We start from the raw sequence: 25,731 nt of genomic DNA on the forward strand, positions 1-25,731 counted from the left end.
AGTAACCTGCTCCACCGCCAAATAAAACTCAGAATCTCAACCAATATGGGAGATTTGAGAACCAGGAGAGACTTACCCAAATTTGTCTACACTCACCAAAGAGGCGAATGGGCACAAGGGGCCACTGCTGGTACCAAATCTCCAGTTCACCGTAGAGTTTAGGCAAAGGAAGGTAGTCCAATCTGGATCGCTTTGTCAATCACCATAACTGTCAACTAAAAAAGATGTACAATTTGACAGTTGCAAGGTAAGTTTTCTTTGGGACAAAATGAGGACTGCAGACTGGGAGGCAGCACCTCAGATAGCTCTGAGACACTGCTCCAAAGAAGCAGTGGGAGGAAGGTCAATATATAAGGTTTTGGTGAAGGCAGAGTTCAATACCATCAAGCACTCATTGTAATGATTTATATAATCTTTTCTGCTTTATTATCCCTTCAAGCAATTGTTATACATTTCATAAAAATGAGTTTAGGTAATGATTTAAAACAATCATTGGTGTCTTTTTTCTGTTCTGTTGTGTTAGTATTATCATTATGAAGCACAGATTTAATCTTACAGAGAAACTGATTTTTCTTAGTGATCTTAAGTTGATATTAAAGGATTTGTTTTTTGTTTTTCCATTAAATTCTATTGAGAAAATGGAGTTACTGTAGAGTTTTTCATGGTTGGATTCAAAAACCAAATTGTCTGGCATGTGTCATCGCACTCAGTTCCTTACTTGGTATCATAAAGAAAATGTATTTCTGACATTTTCTATCTTATTGACACAGTCATATATTCTTAATTGGACTATATTACATAAATGACATTTGGCCTTTGTGCCTGTATGAAAGATAAGGTATGAGGCACATCAGTCCCTATGTACATTTAGTCCTACTTAAGTTGCACAGCAAAATGCACTTTTTGACTAGCCCATACATAAAGTTTCTATAAATGCACTTGGAAAAATTTTGTCTACTTGCATAGAGTGAATGACTGCTGTGTGTGATAATCTCAGAAGCTTAAGGAATTTCTTTTTTCAGCAAGCAAATTTTCAATGTAAAATTTAGGTTTTACATTTATATTTGTACTGTCAGTTTTTGGCTTAAGATCTGTCATCATTGAAAGAATCATGGCTGATTAGTATGAAGATAGATTCATAAAACCTTAGAACTAGAAGAAGTCTTGTAGATGGAACTAATTCCACCCCTTCCATTTAATCATAAAAATGCTGAGGCCAGAGAGATTAAACTGACTTGGCCAAGTGGATACAAAGAGAAGTAATACCAGCCCTGTATAACCATCCTCTACTGTGTCACCCTGCGACTTTACATTAGACTTGTCACTTTTAAGTGCATACATTTTTACTGATGTGCAAATTCTGAGTAGAAATCCCACTTCTGTGTTTCAAAACAACAACTTGCAAGAAGGCAGTATCTTATGTGAGAAATGGGTATTCCAAACCCAATTTTATTTTTTTAATTAAAATTCATGTTTTTAATATTTTAATATTACCATGAAATTTATTATTTTTTTTTTTTACTTTATAATTTTTTATTGGCTTTACCATACATTAGCTGAATCCACCACAGGTGTACATGTGTTCCCCATCCTGAACCCCCCTCCCACCTCCCTCCTCATATCATCCCTCTGGGTCATCCCAGTGTACCAGCCCCAAGCATCCTGTATCATGCATCAAACCTGTACTGGCGATTCGTTTCACATATGATATTATACATGTTTCAATGCCATTCTCCCAAATCATCCCACCCTCTCCCTCTCCCACATAGTCCAAAAAACTGTTCTATACATCCGTGTTTCTTTTGCTGTCTAGCATACAGGGTTATTATCACCATCTTTCTGAATTCCATATATATGCGTTAGTATACTGTATTGGTGTTTTTCTTTCTGGCTTACTTCACTCTGTATAATAGGCTCCAGTTTCATCCACCTCATTAGAACTGATTCAAATGTATTCTTTTTAATGACTGAGTAATACTCCATTGTGCATATGTACCACAGCTTTCTTATCCAGTCATGTGCTGATGGACATCTAGGTTGCTTCTATGTCCTGGCTATTATAAACAGTGCTGCAATGAACATTGGGGTACACGTGTCTCTTTCAGTTCTGGTTTCCTCAGTGTGTATGCCCAGCAGTGGGATTGCTGGGTCATAAGGCAGTTCTATTTCCAGTTTTTTAAGGAATCTCCACATCGTTCTCCATAGTGGCTGTAGTTTGCATTCCCACCAACAGTGTGAGAGGGTTCCCTTTTCTCCACACCCTCTCCAGCATTTATTGCTTGTAGACTGTTGGATAGCAGCCGTTCTGACTGGTGTGAAATGGTACCTCATTGTGGTTTTGATTTGCATTTCTCTGATAATGAGTGATGTTGAGCATCTTTTCATGTGTTTGTTAGCCATGTGTATGTCTTCTTTGGAGAAATGTCTATTTAGTTCTTTGGCCCATTTTTTGATTGGGTCTTTTATTTTTCTGGAGTTGAGCTGCAGGTGTTGCTTCTATATTTTTGAGATTAGTTGTATGTCAGTTGCTTCATTTGCTATTATTTTCTCCCATTCTGAAGGCTGTCTTTTCACCTTGCTTATAGTTTCCTTTGTTGTGCAGAAGCTTTTAATTTTAATTAGGTCCCATTTGTTTATTTTTGCTTTTATTTCCAATATTCTGGGAGGGGGGTCATAGAGGATCCTGCTGTGATGTATATTGGAGAGTCTTTTGCCTATGTTCTTCTCTAGGGGTTTTATAGTTTCTGGTCTTACATTTAGATCTTTAATCCATTTTGAGTTTATTTTTGTGTATGGTGTTAGAAAGTGTTCTAGTTTCACTCTTTTTACAAGTGGTTGACCGGTTTTCCCAGCACCACTTGTTAAAGAGATGGTCTTTTCTCCATTGTATATTCTTGCCTCCTTTGTCAAAGATAAGGTGTCCATAGGTACATGGGTTTATCTCTGGGCTTTCTATTTTGTTCCATTGATCTATATTTCTGTCTTTGTGCCAGTAGCATATTGTCTTGACTGTGGCTTTGTAGTAGAGCCTGAAGTCAGGCAGGTTGATTCCTCCAGTTCCATTCTTCTTTCTCAAGATTGCTTTGGCTATTTGAGGTTTTTTGTATTTCCATACAAATTGTGAAATTGTTCTAGCTCTGTGAAAAATACTGTTGGTAGCTTGATAGGGATTGCATTGAATCTATAGATTGCTTTGGGTAGTATACTCATTTTCACTATATTGATTCTTCCCATCCATGAGCGTGCAAACCCAATTTTAGAGTACCAAATTTGTGTTGTTATTGCTACTTTTGTGTTGAGTAACATCTGACTTATGAGTTTCAGATGCTCTTGTTTCAATAGTGCTAGTTGTGACTGGCACTTGATTCACTAGTTTTTCAGTTATTTCTCTTATGAATTAAATCAATTAAAGCTTATTTTGCAGCTTCTTTTTTTGATTAAAAGATAGTTGGTTTATAATGTGTTCATTTCTGGGGTTGGAGAAGGCAATGGCAACCCACTACCAGTACTCTTGCCTGGAAAATCCCATGGGCGGAGGAGCCTGATAGGCTGCAGTCCATGGGGTCGCTAAGAGTCAGACACGACTGAGCGTCTTCACTTTCACTTTTCACTTACATGCATTGGAGATGGAAATGGCAACCCATTCCAATGTTCTTGCCTGGAGAATCCCAGGGACGGGGGAGCCTCGTAGGCTGCTGTCTATGGAGTCGCACAGAGTCCGACACAACTGAAGCGACTTAGCAGCAGCAGCATTTCTGGGGTACAACAAATGATTTAGCTTTAGATGTTTGTATATACACACACACACATAAACACATATATACACATTTGCCAGAATTTTTTTTCCATTATAGGTTATTTCAAACTATTAAATATAGTTAACTGTGCTATACAGGAAGACCTTGTCATTTATCTGTCTTATAATTAGTAGTGTGTATCTGTTAATTCTAAGCTCCTAATTCATCCCTCCCCCACCTTTCCCCTTTGGTTTGTTTAAGTTTGTTTTCCATTTTTGTGAGTCTGTTTCTGTTTTGTAAATAAGTTTTTTTTTTTTTTGTCATTATTTAGATTCCTCTATTAAGTGATGTCATATGGTGTTTTTATTTATCTGACATACTTCACTTAGAATGATGATCTCCAAGAACATCCACATTGTTGCAAATGGCATGGTTTCATTCTTTTTCGTGGCCAAGTAATATTCCATTGTGTATATATACCACAGCTTCTTTATCCATTCATCTGCTGATTACAATTTAGGTTGCTTCCATATCCTAGCTATTGTAAGTAGTGCTGTAGTGTACATTGTGATGCATGTATCTTTTTGAATTACTGTTTTCTCCGGGTACATGCCCAGACTTGGGATTCCTGGATCATATGGTAGCTCTGTATTAGTTTTTTAACAAACCTCCATACTGTTCTCCATAATGGCTATACCAATGTACATTCCCACCAGCACTGTAGAATTCTCTCCAGAATTTGCTGTTTGTAGATTTTTTTGATGACAGCCATTCTGACCAGTGTGGGGTGGTATCTCATTGTAGTTTTGAATTGCATTTCTCTCATAATTAGTGACATTGTGCATCTTTTCATGTACAGTTTGGCCATCTATATACCTTCTTTGGAGAAATGTCTGTTTATATATTCCATCCATTTTTGATTGGGTGTTTTGTTTGTTTCTTTTGTTATTTAGCTGCATGAGTTGTTTGTATATTTTGGAGGTTAATCCCTCGTCAGTTGCTTTATTTGGAAATATTTTCTCCCGTTCTGATGGTTGTCTGTTTGTCTTGTTTCTGGTTTCCTTTGCTGTGCAAAAGATTTTAAGTTTAATTAGGTCCCATTTGTCTGTTTTTGTGTTATGTTCATTACTCTGAAAGGTGAATCAAAAAAGATCTTCTGCAATTTATGTCAGAGAGTGCCTATGTTTTCCTTTAAGAGTTATATAGTACATATCATTACATTTAGGTCTTTAACCCATTTTGAGCTTGTTTTTATGTATAATGTTGGAGAATGTTCCTATTTCATTCTTTTACATGTAGCTATTCAGTTTTTCCAGCACTACTTATTAAAAAGACTGTCTTTTCTCCATTGTATATTCTTGTTTTCTTTGTCATGGATTCGTTGACCATAGGTGCATAAGTTTATCTCTGGGCTTTCTATGCTGTTCCATTGATCTATATTTCTGTTTTTGTGACAGTGCCATACTGTTTTGTTGACTGTAGCTTTGCAGTGTAGTCTGAAGTCAGGGAGCTGGATTCCTCCCACTTCATTTTTCTTTCTCAAGATTGCATTAGCTAGTCAGAGTCATTTGTGTTTCCTTAAAAAATTTAAATTTTTTTGTTGTAGACCTGTGAAAAATGCCATTGGTAGTTTGATAGGGATTGCATTGAATCTGTAGATTACTTGTGGTGGTATAGTCATTTTCACAATATTAATTATCCAGTCCAGGACATAGTATATCTCTCCATCAGTTTGTGTCTTTTTTTTTTTTTTTATTTCTTTCCTCAGGTTCTTATAGTTTTTGGAGTACAGTTCTTTTGTCTCCTTAGGTAGGTTTAATCCTAGATATTTTATTATTTTTGTTGCAGTGATTAATGGGATTGTTTCCTTAATTTCTCTTTCTGATCATTCATTGTTAGTGTATAGGAATGCAGGAGATTTCTGTGTATTAATTTCGTATCCTGCAACTTTACAAAATTTGTTGAGGAGCTCTCATAATTTTCTGGTAGCATCTTTAGGGTCTTCTATGTATAGTATTATGTCATGTGAAAATAGTGACACTTTTACTTCTTTTTATATTTGAATTCTTTTATTTCTTTTTCTTCTTTGTTTGCTATGGCTAGGACTTCCAAAAATACATTGAATAAATTGATGAGTGTTGACATCCTTGTCTTGTTCCTGATCTTAGAGGAAATGCTTTCATCTTTTCACCATTGAGTATAATGTTACCTGTAGGTTTGTCATGCTGATGCTGCTGCTAAGTTGCTTCAGTCGTGTCCGACTGTGTGTGACCCCATAGATGGCAGCCCACCAGGCTCCTCCGTCCCTGGGATTCTCCAGGCAAGAATACTGGAGTAGGTTGCCATTTCCTTCTCCAAGGTTTGTCATATATCATGCTTATTATGTTGAGGTAGGTTCCCTCTATGCCAACTTTATGGAGACTTTGTCATAAATGAGTATTGAATTTTGTCAGAAACTTTTTCTGCATCTATTGAGATGATCATATGATTTTTATTCTTCAATTTGTTGATGTGGTGTATCACATAATTTTGCATATACTGAAGAATCCTTTCACCCCTGGGATAAAGCCCACTTCATCATGGTGTGTGATCTTTTTAATATGTTGTTGGATTTGATCTCCTAGTACTTTTTGAAAATTTTATGTCTGTGTTCATCAGTGATATTGGCCTGTAATTTTCTTTTTTTCTGATATCTTTGTCTGACTTTGTTATCAGAGTGATGGTGGCCTTGTAGAATGAGCTTGGGAGTTTTCCTTCCTCAGAAAATTTTTGGAAGAGTTTTGGAAGGATAGAAGTCAAGTTTTCTCTAAATATCTTATAGAAATCACCTGTGAAGCCATCTGGTCCTGAACTTTTGTTTGTTGGAAGTTTTTAAATCACAGTTTCAATTTCAGTACTTGTTGTTAGTCTGTTCTTATTTTCTGTTTCTTCTTGGTTCAGTCTTGGAAGATTGTACCTTTCTAAGAACTTGTCAGTTTTTTCTAGTTATCCATTTTATTGACAAAGTTGCTTGTAGTAGTCTCTTATGATCCTTTGTATTTCTGTGGTGTCTTTTGTAACTTCTCCATTTTTATTTCTAGTTTTATAGATTTCAGCCCTTTCCCTTTTTTCTTGAGGAGTCTGGCTAGAGGTTCATCATTTTTTAAAAAATATTTTCAAATAACCAGCTTTTACTTTTCATTGATCTTTTCTATTATTTTCTTTGTCTCTGTTTCATTTATTTCTACTCTGATCATTATGATTTCTTTCCTTCTACTAATTTTGGATTTTTCTGGTTGCTTTAGGTTTAAGGTTAGGTTGTTTGAGGTTTTGTTTGTTTGTTTGTTTCCTGAGGTTGTATTGTATTGCTGTAAACTTTACTCTTAGAACTGCTTTTGCTGCATCCCATAGTTTTTGGATTATTGTGTTTTCATTGTCATTTGTCTCTAGGTATTTTTTATTTCCTCTTTGATTTCTTCAGTGATCCATTGGTTGTTTAGTCTCCACATGTATGTGTTTTTTACAGTTTATCTTTCCCTGTAATTTGTTTCTAATCTCAATATTGTGGTCAGAAAAGATTGCTGATACAGTCTCAGTTTTCTTAAATTACTGCAGCTTGATTTGTGACCTAATGTGTGATACATTCTGGAGAAGTTCTATGTGCACTTCAGAAGTGTACTCTGCTACTTGTGTATGAAATGATGTAAGAATATTAATTAAGTCCATCTGATCTAATGTGTCATTTAAAGCCAGTGTTTCATTATTGGTTTTCTGTCTGGGTAATCTGTCCATTGGTGTAAATGGGTCATTAAAAAGTCATCCACTATCGAGTTACTGTCGATTTTCCCTTTTATGGTTATTAACATTTGGCTTATATATCAAGATGATCCTCAATTTCTCTAAGTAGTGACGTGAAGAATTTTTTCATGTGCCTGTTGACCATTTGTATATCTTTGGAGAAATGTTTATTTAGGTCTGCCCATTTTTGATTGTTTTTTTTTTTTTTTTTTTTTAATTGAGCTGTTTGAACTTTTCATATGTTTTGGAAATTAAGCCCTTATTGGTGACATCATTTCAAATATTTTCTCCCATTCCATAGGTTGTCTTTTCAATTTGCTTGTGATTTTCTTTGCTGTGAAAAATTTCATGTGTTATTAGGATATGTTGCAGTTTATTTAATTCTAATACAAAGGTAAATATATTGCCAAAAGAGGAATTTGTGACAGAGAACACATTTTGTCATCTTTTATGCCATTAAGCCTTTATTCCTATGCTGAGCTATGCTCAGTCATGTCCTACTCTTTTGTGACCCCATGGACTGTAGCTGGCCAGGCTCCTCTGTCCATGGGATTTTCCAGGCAAGAATACTAGAGTGGATTGTTGTTGCCTTCTCCAAAGGATCTTCCCGGCCCAGAGATCAAACCCAAGTCTCTTGTGTCTCCTGCAATGGCAGGTGGATTCTTTACCACTGAGCCATTTGGCCAATGAAAGTAAAAAGGAACTTAGTTTATAAAAGGTAGATTCAGGATTTAAACCAATTTTCAAGTCAATTATAATCTCACATGATGCCAGTGGGCAACATTTCCAATTCTATTGCATCTTCCAAACTCTTAAGTTATATTTGTTAATTGGTACTAATGAATATAATACTTTTAGGAAAACAGTTGGCCCACTGATCTAATTTGTGATCATTTTTAGCATTTATTCAGCAAGTTAGTTTGATGGAAAGGAATTAGAATTGGTCACAGAATAGGAAGGAGCATTTTACATAGAGATTCAAATTTTAATAGAAATATGACATGTTCTGGGTATGGTTTTGTGATTACTTTAACCCCTTAAGGTCTTGAAGCCTTTTTGCTCATGTACCCCTCAAACACTTAGAAGTTGGCTTATATAATTTTTCATAAGATTCAAATAATTACCAAGAATGTAGTTTCCAGCAGTACAAATGTTGATGTGGCATAATAAAACAGTAACATCACCCCTTTAAATATATACAATGGAATTTAAGTATCAGAAATATTTGATTGCCACTATCACTCATTTCAAATAATTAATGGAAATAGATTTTTTAAAATTTTCTTAAGGCAGTAAGCTCAGTATTAAAAAAAAACTGTCTTCTGGGTTCAGTAATTCAAATTATTATTTGTATAAAATTAATCAAGCTATCATAAATACATTACAGTTTTGATAAATGATTAAACACAAATTAAATTCCTTGAAATTCATTGCTTAGTAAAGTGGAAGTAGAGGAAGTTGAGTATCTAGACAATGACTTGCTTGGAGTTATTTTTTTTGTTGTTCAGTCACTCAGTTGTGTACAGCTCTTTACAACCCCATGGACTGCAGCACACCAGGCTTACCTGTCCCTCACCATCTCCTGGAGTTTACTCAAACTCATGTCCATTGAGTCGGTGATGCCATCCAGCCATCTCATCCTCTGTCATCCCCTTCTCTTCCTGTCTTCAGTCTTTCCCAGCATCAGGGTCTTTTCCAGTGAGTCAGCTCTTTGTATCAGGTAGCCAAAGTATTGGAGCTTCAGCATCAGTCCTTCCAATGAATGTTAAGGGTTGACTTTAGGATTGTCTAGTTTAATCTCCTTGCAGTTGAAGGGACTCTCAAGAGTCTTCTCCAGCACCACAGGAGTTATTTTACCTTGTGAAAAGTCCTCTTGTATCTTTATACACATACCCGAAGTGACTTGCAGCACCTTGTACAAGAGATTATTACAATTACTCAGCATCATTTAGTGACTAAGAGTGGGCATTCCAGAGGCAGACCATGTGGACTTGAATTTCAGCTCTGAGCCTCAGCTCTTCCTTTTACTAATTGCATGACTTTGAGAGATCTGCTTAACTCCACTGTTAACTCTTACCTGTAAAATGAAAATAGTGATTGACTGTTGCATGGGTAAAATGAAATAATACATCAGACATGCTTAGGGTAGTGTCTGACATATGAAAGTTTGCTGTACAGTAAATTCTAGATAATCTTTTCAATTATTTTGAGAATTTCATATAAGTATCTTAAAGTGTCTGTGAGCATTTCTCAGGCAGATTTAAATAATTTAAGGATTATCCACTAATAATTTCCTTACTTCTACCCTGGTCGGTCAAATAATTTTCCACATTTTGTACAAGAAGCTAGTAAAGTTTTCCTATGCATGTGTATGCATACATATATTTGTATGCACACATATGTCTTCTTAAGACTGAATACTTAATGTCCACTCATGGCAGGGAAGCAAATGTCTACTCATGGCGGGGAAGCAAATTGTCTTTACCCACAAATATTTGTTAAACACCCATTGAAATTCAGTGAAAGTTATATTTAACAAAGAAGAGGAAAACTGACTCTAAAACTTGCTCTCACTAAAGACTTATGAGATGTATGAAGATTAATAAGCCAATTTTGAAACAAAAACACAACCTCTCTGATTTGAAATGAAACAGTAAATTCAAAGTGACCTAAACAAGAAAGTAATATAGATAACAGGAAGAGCAGATAACAAGAAGCAGGAAGGAAAAACAGTTGTTCATACCTTAAAATTGTAAATCAATTATTTAATAATAATGTAGAATCTAAGCAGAATCAAGGTATATACATTAGCATTAAAGTTATGGGTGTCTTTAATTTTTTCTTCTAAGAATTGTAATAAAACTTGTTAAGCACAAAATGCTAATCTGACGTTATTACTAGAAAATTTTGCTATCATTGCATGAACTGAACTCTCTTACATTGTTAGGAAACATAAGGATATATTTACTTGGTGTATTTCTTTTATATATCCTGATTATAGAACTAGTAGTTTACTATTAAGATATTTTTTTAAATATACTTTATTTCCTCTAGTACACATTAATTGAATAGGAAAGAACTGGAAAATTAATAACTTTGATGTGAATGTTAGTATTTTGAAGACTAAGATGAGAGACAGGACAATTTCTGTCGAGTGTTACATCAGAGATTTCTACCTTTATAGTTATATACTCTATTTAACTCAGAATTTATCTAGGGACTTTAAACTTCCCACCAAAGTTATATAACAGTTGAAAATTTTTATTTCATTAGGAAATAAAATATTTCATTATTTTCATTAGGAATAATTTTGTTGTGAAGGTTGTTTACCTTTTGAAGTAATTAGTACCATATATCCTTCAATATCCCAGAACCAATGGGAATCGTTATTACATTCATATAAAAACATTGCTTAAATAGAATGGGTATTTTATTGGCCATACATAAGACAGAAACTTCTTTAGAATATCACTTTAGTTGGTAAACCTGGAAAAAATACTACAAAATTTTATTTTAGTTCACATGGTTATTAAAAGCCCTTCTATGCTTAGATATATTTAAAGAGAATTCTATTCTGATGTTACATTTCTGTTGTAAACTTTGAACTATCTTCCTGAGGTTTAAAAAAGTCTACTAGCCTAAAATAAACTTTTAGAAAAGAAGCACATGTACTTCTCTATTGGGGTTTTAGGAGCAGGAATGTCTCAGTTCTTATACTTTTCTCTAATATGTATTTTTTTCTTCCATAATTCTTTTCTGCCCTAAGCCCTTTACAGAACCACAAGAATTACTCCCATTTAGGGATCCCCTTAGTTCTTCCTTTCAGTACATAGACCCTTTTGTCCTTCCTTTACCCTATGTATTAATATGTAGGCCTTTAGGAATTCTAAGTGCCTTAGACTGCAGTATTTCACTTCTGTGGTGGGCCTTTTTGTACATGATATTCTAACCCAGACATTCTTTGAAGTCCAGGCCTCATGAATCTGTAAATGCAAAACAAAATGATTTGGAAATCCTGAAAATATTAGAGACTGTTTTGACTTGTGCCATATTATAGACCTTTAAGTATATGTATGATTTAAACTAAGCTAACAGTATTCCCCAAAAGCTTTCTTAGAGAACCCTATAATGAATAGATGATTTGTTTTTAACTTATCAGTAAAGTTTGCATAAATGGTCTTTTCAGTCTGAAGAATATGAAGTGTGTTCTTAAAAGTAAATAGATAGTCCACTTTTAGTCTTTTTTTTTTATACACTATTTTGCTTGGCAATCCTTTATCCACCTTTGTTGGGAATGTTTTAAGAATAGCTTAAGCTCTTTCTATGAACACAGGTTTCCTAAGCTTTTTCACTGTGCTGATTTGACAAAACCATCCACTGGTACTTCATGAGTCTCAATATGCTCCCTCTTAGTTAACGTGTATTTTCGCTATACAGTTAACACACATAGCCTATTGCTTTGGTTTTCACATGCCCCCATCACTAGATCATAAACTTCTTAAAGGCAGGGGCCATGACTTACTTGATTCTCTTCCCCCATGGCACCAGCTTAGTGGCTTGAATATTAGTACACAGTGAAATTTGTGATATGCAGGAAACTCAAAATATTTTTTTTTTAACAGATTTGGTTCATTTGACTTGTACATCTTCTAAAACAGCAAGAGAAGATTTAGAACCAGTTGTGCAGAAATTGTTTACTCCATATACCGAAACGGAGATAGGTAAGAACCATAATCAGTGATTCATGATGTAAAGGTAATATGACCACTTTACTCTTCTTAGAGATGTCTTAAAGGTTTCTGTAGCCTGAACTGAAATCTGTTATATTCAGCACCAGTACTTAAATGTTTTCCTAGGATGATTAACCACATTCTCTTCCTAAAAATAGGATAGTTTCTGTAAGGATAAAGGAAAATATACATCTCACACACAGTGTATATATTAAGTGCAAAACTATACATTTATATGTGTACATACTTGCATAGAAAAAAACTGTCAGGATATCTGTCAATCTTGGTGAAATTATAGGTAATATATTTTTTTTAATTTTCTTTATTTTATAGATGTTGTACAACAAGCATATATTCCTTTATCAGAAAAAGTTTTCTTCATTTATTAAGGAAAAAAAAAACTTGGTTCGACTGAGAGATTAAACTATTAATTGGCAAATGCAGGAATCCTTCCTGACCAATAATTGTCTTTTAATGCATAGTATGTTAGTGATGTGATATTTAGCTTTCAAGATATATATATCACTTTGCTACTTACTCATGGTGGAAAAATGCTTTCCAGCCATAAATTTTGTAACTTTTCTCCCCACATCATAGGGTAATTCTTATAGATATGAATGGAGCAAATTGTAGTGAATCTTGTGTATAATTGATCAAAACGTAGCCTAATCGATCTTATTCATTTATATGAAGTGATGGTGATTTTCATTATAGGATTATCATGTCCAATTGAATTCTGGCCAGTTTCCTCATTGATTCATATGTCTTCATTTTCTTTGAATGCTATGTTTGTTCAGGCAACAATTTATTTCCTCCCTACTTCCCGTGTTTCCTTTTAGTTCATCTCCTGTGTGTCTTGCTTGTTTTCTTTGCAGAGACAGTGCATAAAGGGGCATTTACATAGGAAAACAAACTGATCCTTTCTGAGGAGCTGTATCTGTATAATTAATTTCATTTTGAGCTGCCTGAATCAAATCCTGCAACCTGAAAATTTATTTCACTTTAGTTTAGAATTTAATTTGTTCCATATTTACTTTCTTTAATTAAAAAATCTCATATAATTATTAGTATTATTGTTAAAAATTTGATTGCAGAGTTATGGTACACAACAATATTCTTAACTGTAATATGAAATCAGTTTTATCTTTGGCTTTAATTACCTTGCTTATAAAAACTCTGAATTCCTTCTTTTTTCTGAAGTTTTTCATAATTTTTTTGTAATTTCATTGTGTGGTGGTCTCAAATAATACACTAAATTTGAGTCTTGTCTCATTGCTCTTCACTTTTTAAATGCATATAATTTTCTTTTTTAAAAGTCAAATTTATATGTTCATTCCTTAGCATCTTCTAGCCATTTTAGATTTTTAAGCATTAATCTTAATGGTTAATATGATCCCATTTTGAAATGATGTATGGTTCAGAACATGAGTGAAATTCTTCAGTAAGAACTATGTGCTCAGAGGGGTCATCAGGTGCACTGAGGCACTGAAAAGCTAGTTTTCACTGATACATAGGCCTTTTTATCATCAGGATGAGATAGTGGTCATATTTTAATTAAAATGTCAGAACAAATACTGTTGGAGTTATTGAAAATGAATCACCAGATAAAGTGAGCACTGGGCCATGGCAGGTCAAAGAGGCAAAGTCACCTGGAGAAGAGAACTCAATTCATTTTCCTGCCTAAATGAGGAAGAAGGAACTTTATGAACAATATGAACTTTTAATACATTAAAGCACATTCTTCTCTATAGCAAAAGCCCCTGTTTTCATGGACTGGTGGCTTGTACTGTTAATGTTTTAATTATCTTTATATTTCACAATGATATGAAACCTTATGCTTTAGAGCTTTATAAATATTTTGTCTTAAAGTGCATGCCAGAAGAATAACATTATTTAAGCTTATTTTCTTTTTATTCGAGTTCTATGTTCTGTGTAGTGCTTGTGTTTCATGAGCTTCCGTGAAAGTCAGCCTAGTCACTTTAATGAAGTTTATTTATTGTAAAATGTAATGTTCTCTTCTCAAACACAGTACTACTTTTCCTATGTATCTGAGAAATTCAGTGTCCTTGCCTTCTGTTCTCTCTCCTTCCTGGTTCATGCTTAAGATATCAACTAGAGCTCTTATCATATGCTATGCCTTAAAGAAGCATTTGTACTGATACTTCCAAGAGCCCTACTTCCCAGGCCCTTTTAAGAACATCAGAGATCTCTAAATTCTTCCCTGCTTCACAGTGCAAGGACATTTCAGATGTTTTATGCTTAATAAACCTGATTCTATGGGTGAGAAAACGAGATGATTGCTCACCATTCATAGGTGCAATAATTCTTCAATAATCCATGCATGTGTGCATGCTCAGTCACTCAGTCATGTCTGACTCTTTGTGACCAAATGGACTATAGCCCGCCTGGCTTCTCTGTCCATGGAATCTTCCAGGAAAGAATACTGGAGTGGGTTGGCATTTCCTTCTCCAGAGTATCTTCCCAACCCAGGCATCAAACCCATATCTTCTGCATCTCCTGCATTGGTAGGCAGATTCTTTACCACTAGTACCACCTGGAAAGTCCCTAGATTCCATAATATCCTTCTAAACACTGGTAGAATTTCCCTAAGTATTACTTATTTTACTCAGGAAATTAAGATTTTTCCATACAAACTGAAGCAGCAATTTCATTAGTACAGTATCTTCAAATGTGTGCCATGTAGTATCATGACTTGTACCATCTTCTTTCTCTTTTTCCCTCCATTGGGCACAACGTGTGGAGTGTTACCTCATTCCATCTCGTCAGTTCCTATCTCAAAAAGCAGCACTGCCTAAAAACAGGAATTCCCTTTATAGATGTCATTTTGAAAAAGGTGGCAGATGAGGGTATTCAGAATTGCTGGACTGAGAAGTCAAATGCCTTATCTTAATTCCTTTTTGTATTTACTGTGTTCAGTCTAGGTGGTATCTATAGTAGTTTCCTACTCTCTTGGTCTCGTGTTAGCTATGTTGCTAAAGTAGTTCACTCTCTCCCTAAACATGACAAGCAACTGTAGACTATTTGTTGCTTTTATTTGGTGCGCCACTGTTGATTTTCTTTGGGCTACTTTGTTCTGTACTTGCCTCAGTTTAATTTGTGCAAGATTTTATTCTAAATTACCTATTCCTTGTTTAGTCTTTGCACAGTCTAATTGAAATGAGCTTTTATAGAAAACCAATTCTATTTCTGGCCAAGTGATGTATTCCTATCCAAACCTTGGCAGCTTTAATATTTTTTGACAATTGTGCACTGCACAATTGCATGTTATTTTTCCAGCTCTCTGCCTTCAAGCTGGCCTCAAAGAAAGATGAAGCAATTATGTTTCTTTCAGGCTTTTAAGGTCAAAGCACGATAACTCCCTTGTATCTAGACCATTTATCTTCAGCCTATGTTAACTTTTCATCTTCGTGGTTTCCTTTCAAAGCTTCAACCTCTATGAAGTTTCTTTCCTAAATTGATTGGATTATTTATTTTCCCTAACTTGTATTGAGTGAAGGCCCTCCTCTGAGCTGGAACTTTCATAAAATATAAGATAAGCTCTCTTAGTATATGCTTAGAAATGGAATGAGCAATATTAAGGGACTTCCAGACCTTAGCCCACTTTTCTGCAATGCTCCTAGAGTCTGGTTTCACAAGTGATAGGCACTATGTTTAATTATCTTCCTGTAACATTTAACGAAACTAAACTCACTAATAAACTTACTAAGAGCCATATGGTTTTTGCTGTGAAATATGAGTATCTTATGTTCCTTAATTTTGTTAGTAAGTAGTCTTTGCCATCTATTGTGTGCTTACACAAAGCTGGTGATACCTTAGACTCATAGATCTTGGCATTAGAAAGGGACGTCTTAAAGAATCACTTCATCCAGAGTTTCTGTGTCCTATCACATTAATAATTATGGATTATTCAGGATGAACAAGGAAAAGAACATATTTGGTATTCTTATAGTGGAGATATTTTGAGTTAAGTATAATAAATGGCTGTTTGTCCTGAATTGAGGGATGGGACATTCTTTTTAACTGAATACTACAGTTAGCTAACTTTTCTACACTGATTATAAATTAACAAATAAGATTTAATTAACTAGATAATTATACCTTTAGAATTTTCTTTATGATTCCCATAGTTCCTCATGGTCTTGGGTAATTGTCATGTACATCCATTATTACCATTATACAAAATTTGAGTTTTTCTTCAAATTCAGGCTAAGAAAACACTGTAGTCAATAAATATATTAACAGTAATGTTTTCTGTTTTCAACCAAAGAAAATGTAATTATAACATTTCCAAAGAGGAGGGGCATAAAAATAATTATTAAGATAGCAAGGAATGTTGCTGTTCTGTTACCAAGTCATATGACTTTTCGCAACCGCATAGACTGCAGCACACCAGGCTTCCCTATCCCTTACCATCTCCTGGAGTATGCCCAAGTTCATGTCCATTGAGTCAGTGATGCCATCCAGCCATCTAATCTTCTGTCCCCTCTTCTCCTTCTGCCCTCAGTCTTGGATGGCATCAAGGTCTTTTCCAATTAGTCATTTGTTCACATCAGGTGGCCAAAGTATGGGAGCTTCACCTTCAGCATCAGTCCTTCCAAAGAGTATTCAGGGTTGATTTCCTTTAAGATTGACTGGTTTGATCTCCTTGCTGTCCATGAACTCTCAAGAGTCTTCTCCAGCACCACAGTTTGGAAGCATCATTTCACAGTTTGAAAGCAAGGAATAGGCTTTAGTTATTGAAGTTAATAACTTTTTATAGCATATCATACTACCTGAAAACAGAATTAAAATTAGTTCAAGAATTACTCATTGAACATCTGTTGTATACTACGCTCTGTATTAGGGAACATGAAAATTCCAGAGAATAAGGACTAAGTCTACTTAATCTTTGTATCCCTAGCTCCTAGCCTGATGCCTAACATATATAATAAATGCTTGCTGTAAATGAGAGAATGTGTACTGAAAATAACTTACAGTCTCTTAATCGTATTTTTCTTGTTGGTTGGCATTACTTTTGTAATCTAGTAGGACAGAGTGTTAGTGAGTGAGGATATCCAAGTTTTAATCTTGTATATACTATTTTTTAATAACAGCTTTATTGAGATTCACATACCATACAGTTTACCCATGTACGGTATAAAATCCAATTTTTTTTTTAATTTGTTGTTCAAACATCACCACAGTAAATTTTAGAATATTTCCATCACCCTTTAGCCATTAACCTGTTCAATTCAGTTCAGTGGCTCAGTTGTGTCCGACTCTTTGTGACTCCATGAACTGCAGCATGCCAGGCCTCCCTGTCCATCACGTACTGCCAGAGTTCACCCAAATCCATGTCCATTGAGTTGGTGATGCCATCCAACCATCTCATCCTCCATCATCCCCTTCTCCTCCCGCCCTCAATCCTTCCCAGCATCAAGGTCTTTTCAAATGAGTCAGCTCTTCACATCAGGTGACCAAAGTATTGGAGTTTCAGCTTCAACATCAGTCCTTCCAATGAACACCCAGGACTGATCTCCTTTAGGATGGACTGGTTGGATCTCCTTGCAGTCCAAGGGACTCTTAAGTGTCTCCTCCAACACCACAGTTCAAAAGCATCAATTCTTCAGCATTCAGCTTTCTTTATAGTCCAACTCTCACTTCCATACATGGCCACTAGAAAAACCATAACGTTGACTAAACAGACCTTTGTTGGCAAAGTAATGTCTCTGCTTTTGAATGTGCTATCTAGCTTGGTCATAACTTTCCTTCCAAGGGGTAAGTGTCTTTTAATTTCATGGCTGCAGTCACCATCTGCAGTGATTTTGAAGCCAAAAAAAATAAAGTCTGACACTGTTTCCACTGTTTTTTTTTACATTAACCTGTACTTTCCCTCAGTTCCTCCCCAACTGAAGTAACTGTAATCTCCTTCATATCTTTTCTTTATTAGCTAAGTGTCATACGCTTATCGGATCTTAGTTCCCCAACTGGGGATTGAACCTCGGCCATAGCAGTGAAAGCACCAAGTCTTAACCACTGGACTTTCAGGGAATTTCCCTACTCCCTGTCTATAGATTTTTCTATTCTGGTCTTCTCATAGTCCTAGGTATAGTATTGACTTTATAATATTTTAAGTTGGTTTATCCATGTGAAACATAAGAAAATCTGTTTATGTTAACTTCTTACTTCACTGGCATAATTTAAAGATGAATATGATCATAAGCACTTTGATACTAGTGATGAGAAATAAGAAAAGTCTAAGGAAATGTGATTGGATTTAAATCTAAGTAACTTACTGATAATCAAAATAATTTTTAAATCTAACTTGTCTTAGGTTGAAAAGCCATCATCGCTTGAAATATCAAATACATGTATTAGAGTGTGCATATGCAGATATACTTTTGTTGAAATACAAAGCTCTGATTTACTATAATGTATAGTTACAACTTTGTTAGTAATTGGCTACATATTATAGTAATTGAGAGGTATGCTGTACTTTAGATATACATAAAATTTATGTTTACATTTAGAAAATGAAGAAATTGAAAAGCCAAGACTTCTATGGGGTCTTTACTTCAATATGAGAGATTCTTCAGATGTCAACAGGAACACTTATAATGATTTACCATCAAATGTTTATGTCTGCTCTGGCCCAGACTGTGCTTTAGGAAATGATAATGCAGTCAAACAGGTAAGGCTGTTGGTCTTTCTCAGTTTTAGATTAAGAAGTTGGTGTGGTAGGGAAAGTGAATTGTTTTTTCCTCTAAGAGGTGGGAAAAGAGACTAAAAAAGCATCTTTATCATTTAATACCATCTCTGTAATTTGCTCCTAAACATTTTCTCTCTGAACAACAAAGCCACATTAAATATATTTCAAATGTAGTATCAAATATTGTCCTGGTCTTGAATATAATGATGAAATACAAGAGAATATTTATGAGTTCCATTTTGGGAATAAGGATAGAAGGTCTTAGAAATACATATCCAGAAAATGAATTTATAATGCCAATATTCTAAAGAGACATTGCTTCTAATTTAAATTGTGGTCTATCAGTGTATTTGGAAATACATGAACTTTTTTCCTGTTTAAACTTGAGTCATTTCAAAAGGTGTGCAACTGGTAAGGCACACAAAATGTATTTTGTAAATGGCATTTTTAAGGCACATTTTTATCATGGAAAAGAACATAGTTTTTCACAGTAAACATGATTCCTTTAATGTTTTGACACAAGCTGGTGTCCAAAAGCTACTATAATAACTGCTGAGGAGTATGTTAAATCAAGGTTGAATTTGTGACAGCACTCCTGGGCAGGGCTATAAAGGTACAAGGTAGGTGACACAAAATGCCAAAAGTGAATTATGACTCTACTAAGCTGAATATTCATATGCATGTACAAATATACTTTTCTGCACTTGACTGAAAGAGAAGAGCAGAAAATACTGTTTTTGAGGCATAAGTCTAACCTTTTCACCAGTATAGTTAGTGCATCTATCTATTGAATCAATAAATGGATAATTTAACATTTTTCTAAGACTACAGGTGGAAATTTCATTCCCCCTAGTGGCAAGGATCTTATAAGAGCAAATGGCTTCTTTGAGCCTTTAATCTAATTTTTCAGCATAGCAGCAAGGCCATGACCCATACATGTACGGTTTTTTGCCAAATTCTTTGTTTTTAATCCTCAGAATCTAATGGTAATCCAGGATAATCATATTTAGTCAATGATAAGAAACAAAAACAGGAAGTCACATCTCTCATCCATTTTTTTGTTCTGTTAGTTTAATAGGAACCCAGAATAGTTCAATATCTACATTTATGGCTTAAAATGGCCCGGTCATTTTTGCTTTGATGTTCCATTTTTTTCCCAAGCAGAAATTACCAACAAGTTATCAGCCAGATAACTTTATTTATCAGTGAACTTTAATGTTTTTAACCAAAATAAAAAGCCTTAAATAAGGACTTAGTATACAAGTGCTAGTGTGATCTAAGATGTAAGCTAGAAGATTATAATTAAAGGATAATTTTATCATGAATTAATTTGCTTCCCAAGAAGATAGACTTGAGTACAATGTTACCACAGAAGAAAACAATAATGCTAGTTTGGGTGCTAATTATTATATGCTATTAATTATAAGTAGGCTTATATTTGTTATATAGCTTTTAACCTCAAATAAGTTTTAGGAGAAATATTATAATGCCTATGTTAAAGGGCATCAATAATAACTTTTAAAAATAGCCAGTTTATTTAGATAAACTGTGTTCTAATTCTAGTATATTATACTGTGTTCATCCCAAATGCTAATTGATGGCTTCTGTCTTCCAAATTGTCTATAAATATCAGAATATCACCTAAGTTTTGCCCATGTAGGAACATAAGCACTCGGAGATTTCCATTTTCCTTTTTTTTTAAGTAAAATGCTTTATTTTACTATTTGTCAAGTTTGCATCTACTGTTCTTATTTGTAAATGTATAGATGTTGAATAACATAGGCCTGTCTCCCTTATGTTTATTTGAAGCTATGATTTGAAGACATTAAAAATAGGAAGTAATCTGTGTTTAATACTCACAAGTTAAAGTTGTATACAGGAGCATACCAAGACATTCTCGATTATGTAATTCTTTCTGTGACTTGCTAGTTTTGTGGTCTGTGTTCTATTTTTTTTTTCTGAACCTCACATAGATACTTCTTTTCTTATATGAGGAATGTTTCATTTACCCATGCATACTGATAAACAGACTGGTCTATAGTCCCTGCTGGTCTATACTCCCAAGGCAGTGATAGCTCACTCCTCTTTCAGGTGTCCCAATTGCCTTGGAGCTGCCACTGCCTTGGGAACAAGAATAGTTAAATAGTGCTGTACTCTGTATTATACTTCAGGTGTGAAATGTGTTAAATTGGCTGATGCTGGACTGGCAGTATAACCACCATTAAAATATTGTTTGTATGGAGAGACTGGCAAATTGCTTATGACTTTTGGTACACAATTTGTAAGTTGAAGATGAGCTTTCTTGGTTGTAAGAACTGTCCAGTTGCTCACATAGTGCAGTAGCATTTACTTTCTCAAGCTATTGAGGGAGAGGGCAATTTTAGCTGTCATATTTCCTGAAGCTTCCATTTACTGTGCATTTTCTATATGCCAAGCACTGTCTTAAGCATTTTATATATATTATCTTATTTAGTCTTCACAACAACTCTATGAGGTAAGTATCTGTTGCATCCCCATTTTACAAATGAGGAAATTAAAGCCCAAAGAGGCTAAATAACTTGGCCAGAGATCACATAGCTGGTAAATTTTGACCCAAGATTTAACCTCAGGTCTGTTGGACCCCACTGCTTGTACACACATGTAGTATACAGTGCTTTCATCTTGTTAATGTAGATGCATCCTAAATACATTAAACTACTAGACTGACAAAATATTTGTTTTTAGACTTCCTTGTAGCTCAAATGGTAAAGAATCTGCCTACAATGCAGGAGACCAAGGTTTGATCCCTGGGTTGGGAAGATCTTCTGGAGAAGGGAATGGCAATCCACTCCAGTATTCTTACCTGGAAAATCCCATAGACATAGAAGCCTGGTGGGCTGCAGTCCATGGGGTCACAAAGAGTTGGACATGACTGAGTGACTAACACACACAATGTTAAGTAAACATTAGGAATATCTAAACTACTCAGCTTTTTTTCTCTGTACTTCCCAGTATAAGGAAACTAAGTCACAATATAATTAGCCCTTTTAAATTATTTTAACTACATGAAAGCCTTTACCCTTTAAGCTTACTTCTGGCTTTAAAAGGACGAGGAAGATTAACAGTTGACAATTAAGTACTCTGAACCAACCTCTTTGTGTAACTCTCAGAATTGTGGCTTAGTTGGCAAATGAAATGAAACACACCAAGAAGCTTCCAGAAGACCTTCCAGAAAGTGATGGCGCTAAAATGTTCCAGCAGTTGGAAAGAGAGGAGAGACTTGGGAAAGGCCGGAGTCTGGCCATGGGAAATTGGCAACAACAGGGGCCAGTGGCAGATGGCTTAAAGGGGGATTTCCACATCAGGTAGTGTACAAATAAGGGCAGGACAGCAAAACCTGCAGTTGGTTGGCAGTCTTAGGACACATGTTGTTCATGACAGGAATATACAGAAACAGATTGAGTGGGATCCAGCCACGGAAATTGGGGTTCAGGGGAATCTATCCTATAGAGAGGTGGCAAAAGAGAGACAAGGTGTAAGATACAGAGGAACTGGAGTAGAAGTAAAAGAAAGTAATAATGATTATAGTATTTATATTCAATATTTGCACAATATATAATTTCTAAAATTCTTCCATTTATATATATCCTTACATGTATAGCTACGTGTGTGTGTGTGTGTGTATGTAAACTGTATTGTAGAGATGTTGGATATAAATATTACAACATACATTACATATATGTACATACATATGCATACATCATATATATAGAGAGAGAGAGATTCTATTCCATGCCTGGCACTACGGATTCAGAGTTAATTAAAACCTAGTCATCATTCCTGGGTGAATCACTGTGTGGTAAAGGATAAAATACTTTGACCACCTCATGTGAAGAGTTGACTCATTGGAAAAGACTCTAATGCTGGGAGGGATTGGGGGCAGGATGAGAAAGGGATGACAGAGGATGAGATGGCTGGATGGCATCAATGACTCGATGGACATGAGTTTGGGTGAACTCTGGGAGTTGGTGATGGACAGGGAGGTCTGGCATGCTGCAGTTCATGGGGTCACAAAGAGTCAGACACGACTGAGCAACTGAACTGAACTGAACTGAACTGAAAGGAGAAAAACATATAAACAAATGACATTGCAGTATGGTATATACAATAAAAGAATGATATCAGGACTTCTCTGATGGTCCAGTGGTTAAGACTGCATTTCCAATACAAGGAGTGCAGGTTCAATCCCTGGTTGGAGAACCAGAGATTGAAGATCCCACATGCTGCATGCTGAGGCCGTAAACAAATAAACAAAAGAATAGATTTAAAAAAAAAAAAGAATGATATTGAAAGTACAAAGGTAAAATAAAGGAGCCACAAGTTCTATCTAGGAGTCAGAGAACCTTACACAGAAGGATATAAAAGATGAGTAGCAATTTTTCATCCAAATGGAAGACAATCAAATTGAAACATTCCATACATGATAGCATTTGCACCAGCCTAGGCTGTAAACATCATAGTTTAAGAAGTCAGTCAGTCAGTTCAGTCATTCTATTGTGTCCGACTCTTTCTGACCCCATGAACTGCAACACTCCAGGCCTCCCTGTCCATTACCAACTCCCGGAGTTTACTCAAACTCATGTCCACTGAGTCAGTGATGCCATACAACCGTCTCATCCTCTGTCATCCCCTTCTCCTCCCGCCTTCAATCTTTCCCAGCATCAGGGTCTTTTCCAGTGAGTCAGTTCTTCGTATCAGGTGACCAAAGTATTGGAGCTTCTTCAGCATCAGTCCTTCAAGTGGATATTCAACACTGATTTCCTTTAGTATGGACTGGTTGGATCTCCTTGCAGTCCAAGAAACTCTCAAGAATCTTTTCCAACACCACAGTTCAAAAGCATCAATTCTTCGGCACTTGGCTTTCTTTATAGTCCCAATTCTCACATCCATACATGAAGAAAAGACTCTATACATGGACATCACCAGATGGTCAACAACGAATCCGATTGATTATATTCTTTGCAGCCAAAGATGGAGAAGCTCTATACAGTCAGCAAAAACAAGACCAGGAGCTGACTGTGGCTCAGATCATGAACACCTTATTGACAAATTCAGACTGAAATAGAAGAAAGTAGGGAAAACCACTAGACCATTCAGGTATGACTGAAATCAAATCCCTTATGATTATACAGTGGAAGTGAGAAATAGATTTAAGGGCCTAGATCTGATAGATAGAGTGCCTGATGAACTATGGAATGAGGTTCGTGACATTGTACAGGAGACAGTGATCAAGACCATCCCCATGGAAAAGAAATAAACAAAATGGCTGTCTGGGGAGGCCTTAGAAATAGCTGTGAAAAGAAGAGAAGTGAAAAGCAAAAGGAGAAAAGGAAAGATATGACCATCTGAATGCAGAGTTACAAAGAATAGCAAGAAGAGATAAGAAAGCCTTCCTCAGCGATAAATACAAAGAAATAGAGGAAAACAACAGAATGGGAAAGACTAGAGATCTCTTCAATAAAATTAGAGATACCAAGGGAACATTTCATGCAAAGATGAGTTCGATAAAGGACAGGAATGGTATGGACCTACCAGAAGCAGAAGATATTAAGAAGAGATGGCAAGAATACACAGAAGAACTGTAAAAAAAGATCTTCATGACCCAGATAATCACGATGGTGTGATCACTGACCTAGAGCCAGAAATACTGGAATGTGAAGTCAAGTGAGCCTTAGAAAGCATCACTACGAACAAAGCTAGTGGAGGTGATGGAATTCCAGTTGAGCTATTTCAGATCGTGAAAGATGATGCTGTGAAAGTGCTGCACTCAATATGCCAGCAAATTTGGAAAACTCAGCAGTAGCCACAGGACTGGAAAAGGTCACTTTTCATTTCAATCCCAAAGACAGGCAATTCCAAAGAATGCTCAAACTACCACACAATTGCACTCATCTGACACGCTAGTAAAGTAATGCTCAAAATTCTCCAAGGCAGGTTTCAGCAATATGTGAACCGTGAACTTCCTGATGTTCAAGCTGGTTTTAGAAAAGGCAGAGGAACCAGAGATCAAATTGCCAACATCTGCTGGATCATGGAAAAAGCAAGAGAGTTCCAGAAAAACATCTATTTTTGCTTTATTGACTATGCCAAAACCTTTGACTGTGTGGATCACAATAAACTGTGGAAAATTCTGAAAGAGATGGGAATACCAGACCACCTGTGGAAAATTCTGAAAGAGATGGGAATACCAGACCACCTGATCTGCCTCTTGAGAAATTTGTATGCAGGTCAGGAAGCAACAGTTAGAACTGGACATGGAAAAAAGACTGGTTCCAAATAGGAAAAGGAGTACGTCAATGCTGTATCTTGTCACCTTGTTTATTTAACTTATATGCAGAGTACATCATGAGAAATGCTGGACTGGAAGAAACACAAGCTGGAATCAAGATCGCCGGGAGAAATATCAATAACCTCAGATGTGCAGATGATACCACCCTTATGTCAGAAAGTGTAAAGAAACTAAAAAGCCTCTTTATGTAAGTGAAAGTGGAGAGTGAAAAAGTTGGCTTAAAGCTCAACATTCAGAAAACTAAGATCATGGCATCTGGTCCCATCACTTCATGGGAAATAGATGGGGAAACAGTCGAAACAGTGTCAGACTTTATTTTTGGGGGCTCCAAAATCACTGCAGATGGTGACTGCAGCCATGAAATTAAAAGACACTTACTCCTTGGAAGGAAAGTTATGACCAACCTAGATAGTATATTCAAAAGCAGAGACATTACTTTGCCAACAGAGG

General features: G+C 35.6%; 1 protein-coding gene across 4 annotated transcripts in view; it reads left to right on the forward strand.

The window, feature by feature from the left end:
- Positions 1–25,731, forward strand: part of CHM (CHM Rab escort protein) — a 249,791-nt gene that overhangs the window by 215,315 nt on the left and 8,745 nt on the right. For 3 of the 4 annotated variants that reach the window (NM_001205389.1, XM_059883413.1, XM_059883414.1), the window contains 2 exons: positions 12,137–12,235; positions 18,775–18,935. In NM_001205389.1, coding sequence (NP_001192318.1) covers positions 12,137–12,235; positions 18,775–18,935 — 260 coding nt within the window. The remainder of the gene's footprint in view (positions 1–12,136; positions 12,236–18,774; positions 18,936–25,731) is intronic. The other variant, XM_010821807.4, reaches the window with a different exon arrangement.

The sequence above is a fragment of the Bos taurus genome, chromosome X (genome assembly GCF_002263795.3).
Source record: "Bos taurus isolate L1 Dominette 01449 registration number 42190680 breed Hereford chromosome X, ARS-UCD2.0, whole genome shotgun sequence".
Classification (NCBI taxonomy): Eukaryota; Metazoa; Chordata; class Mammalia; order Artiodactyla; family Bovidae; genus Bos; species Bos taurus.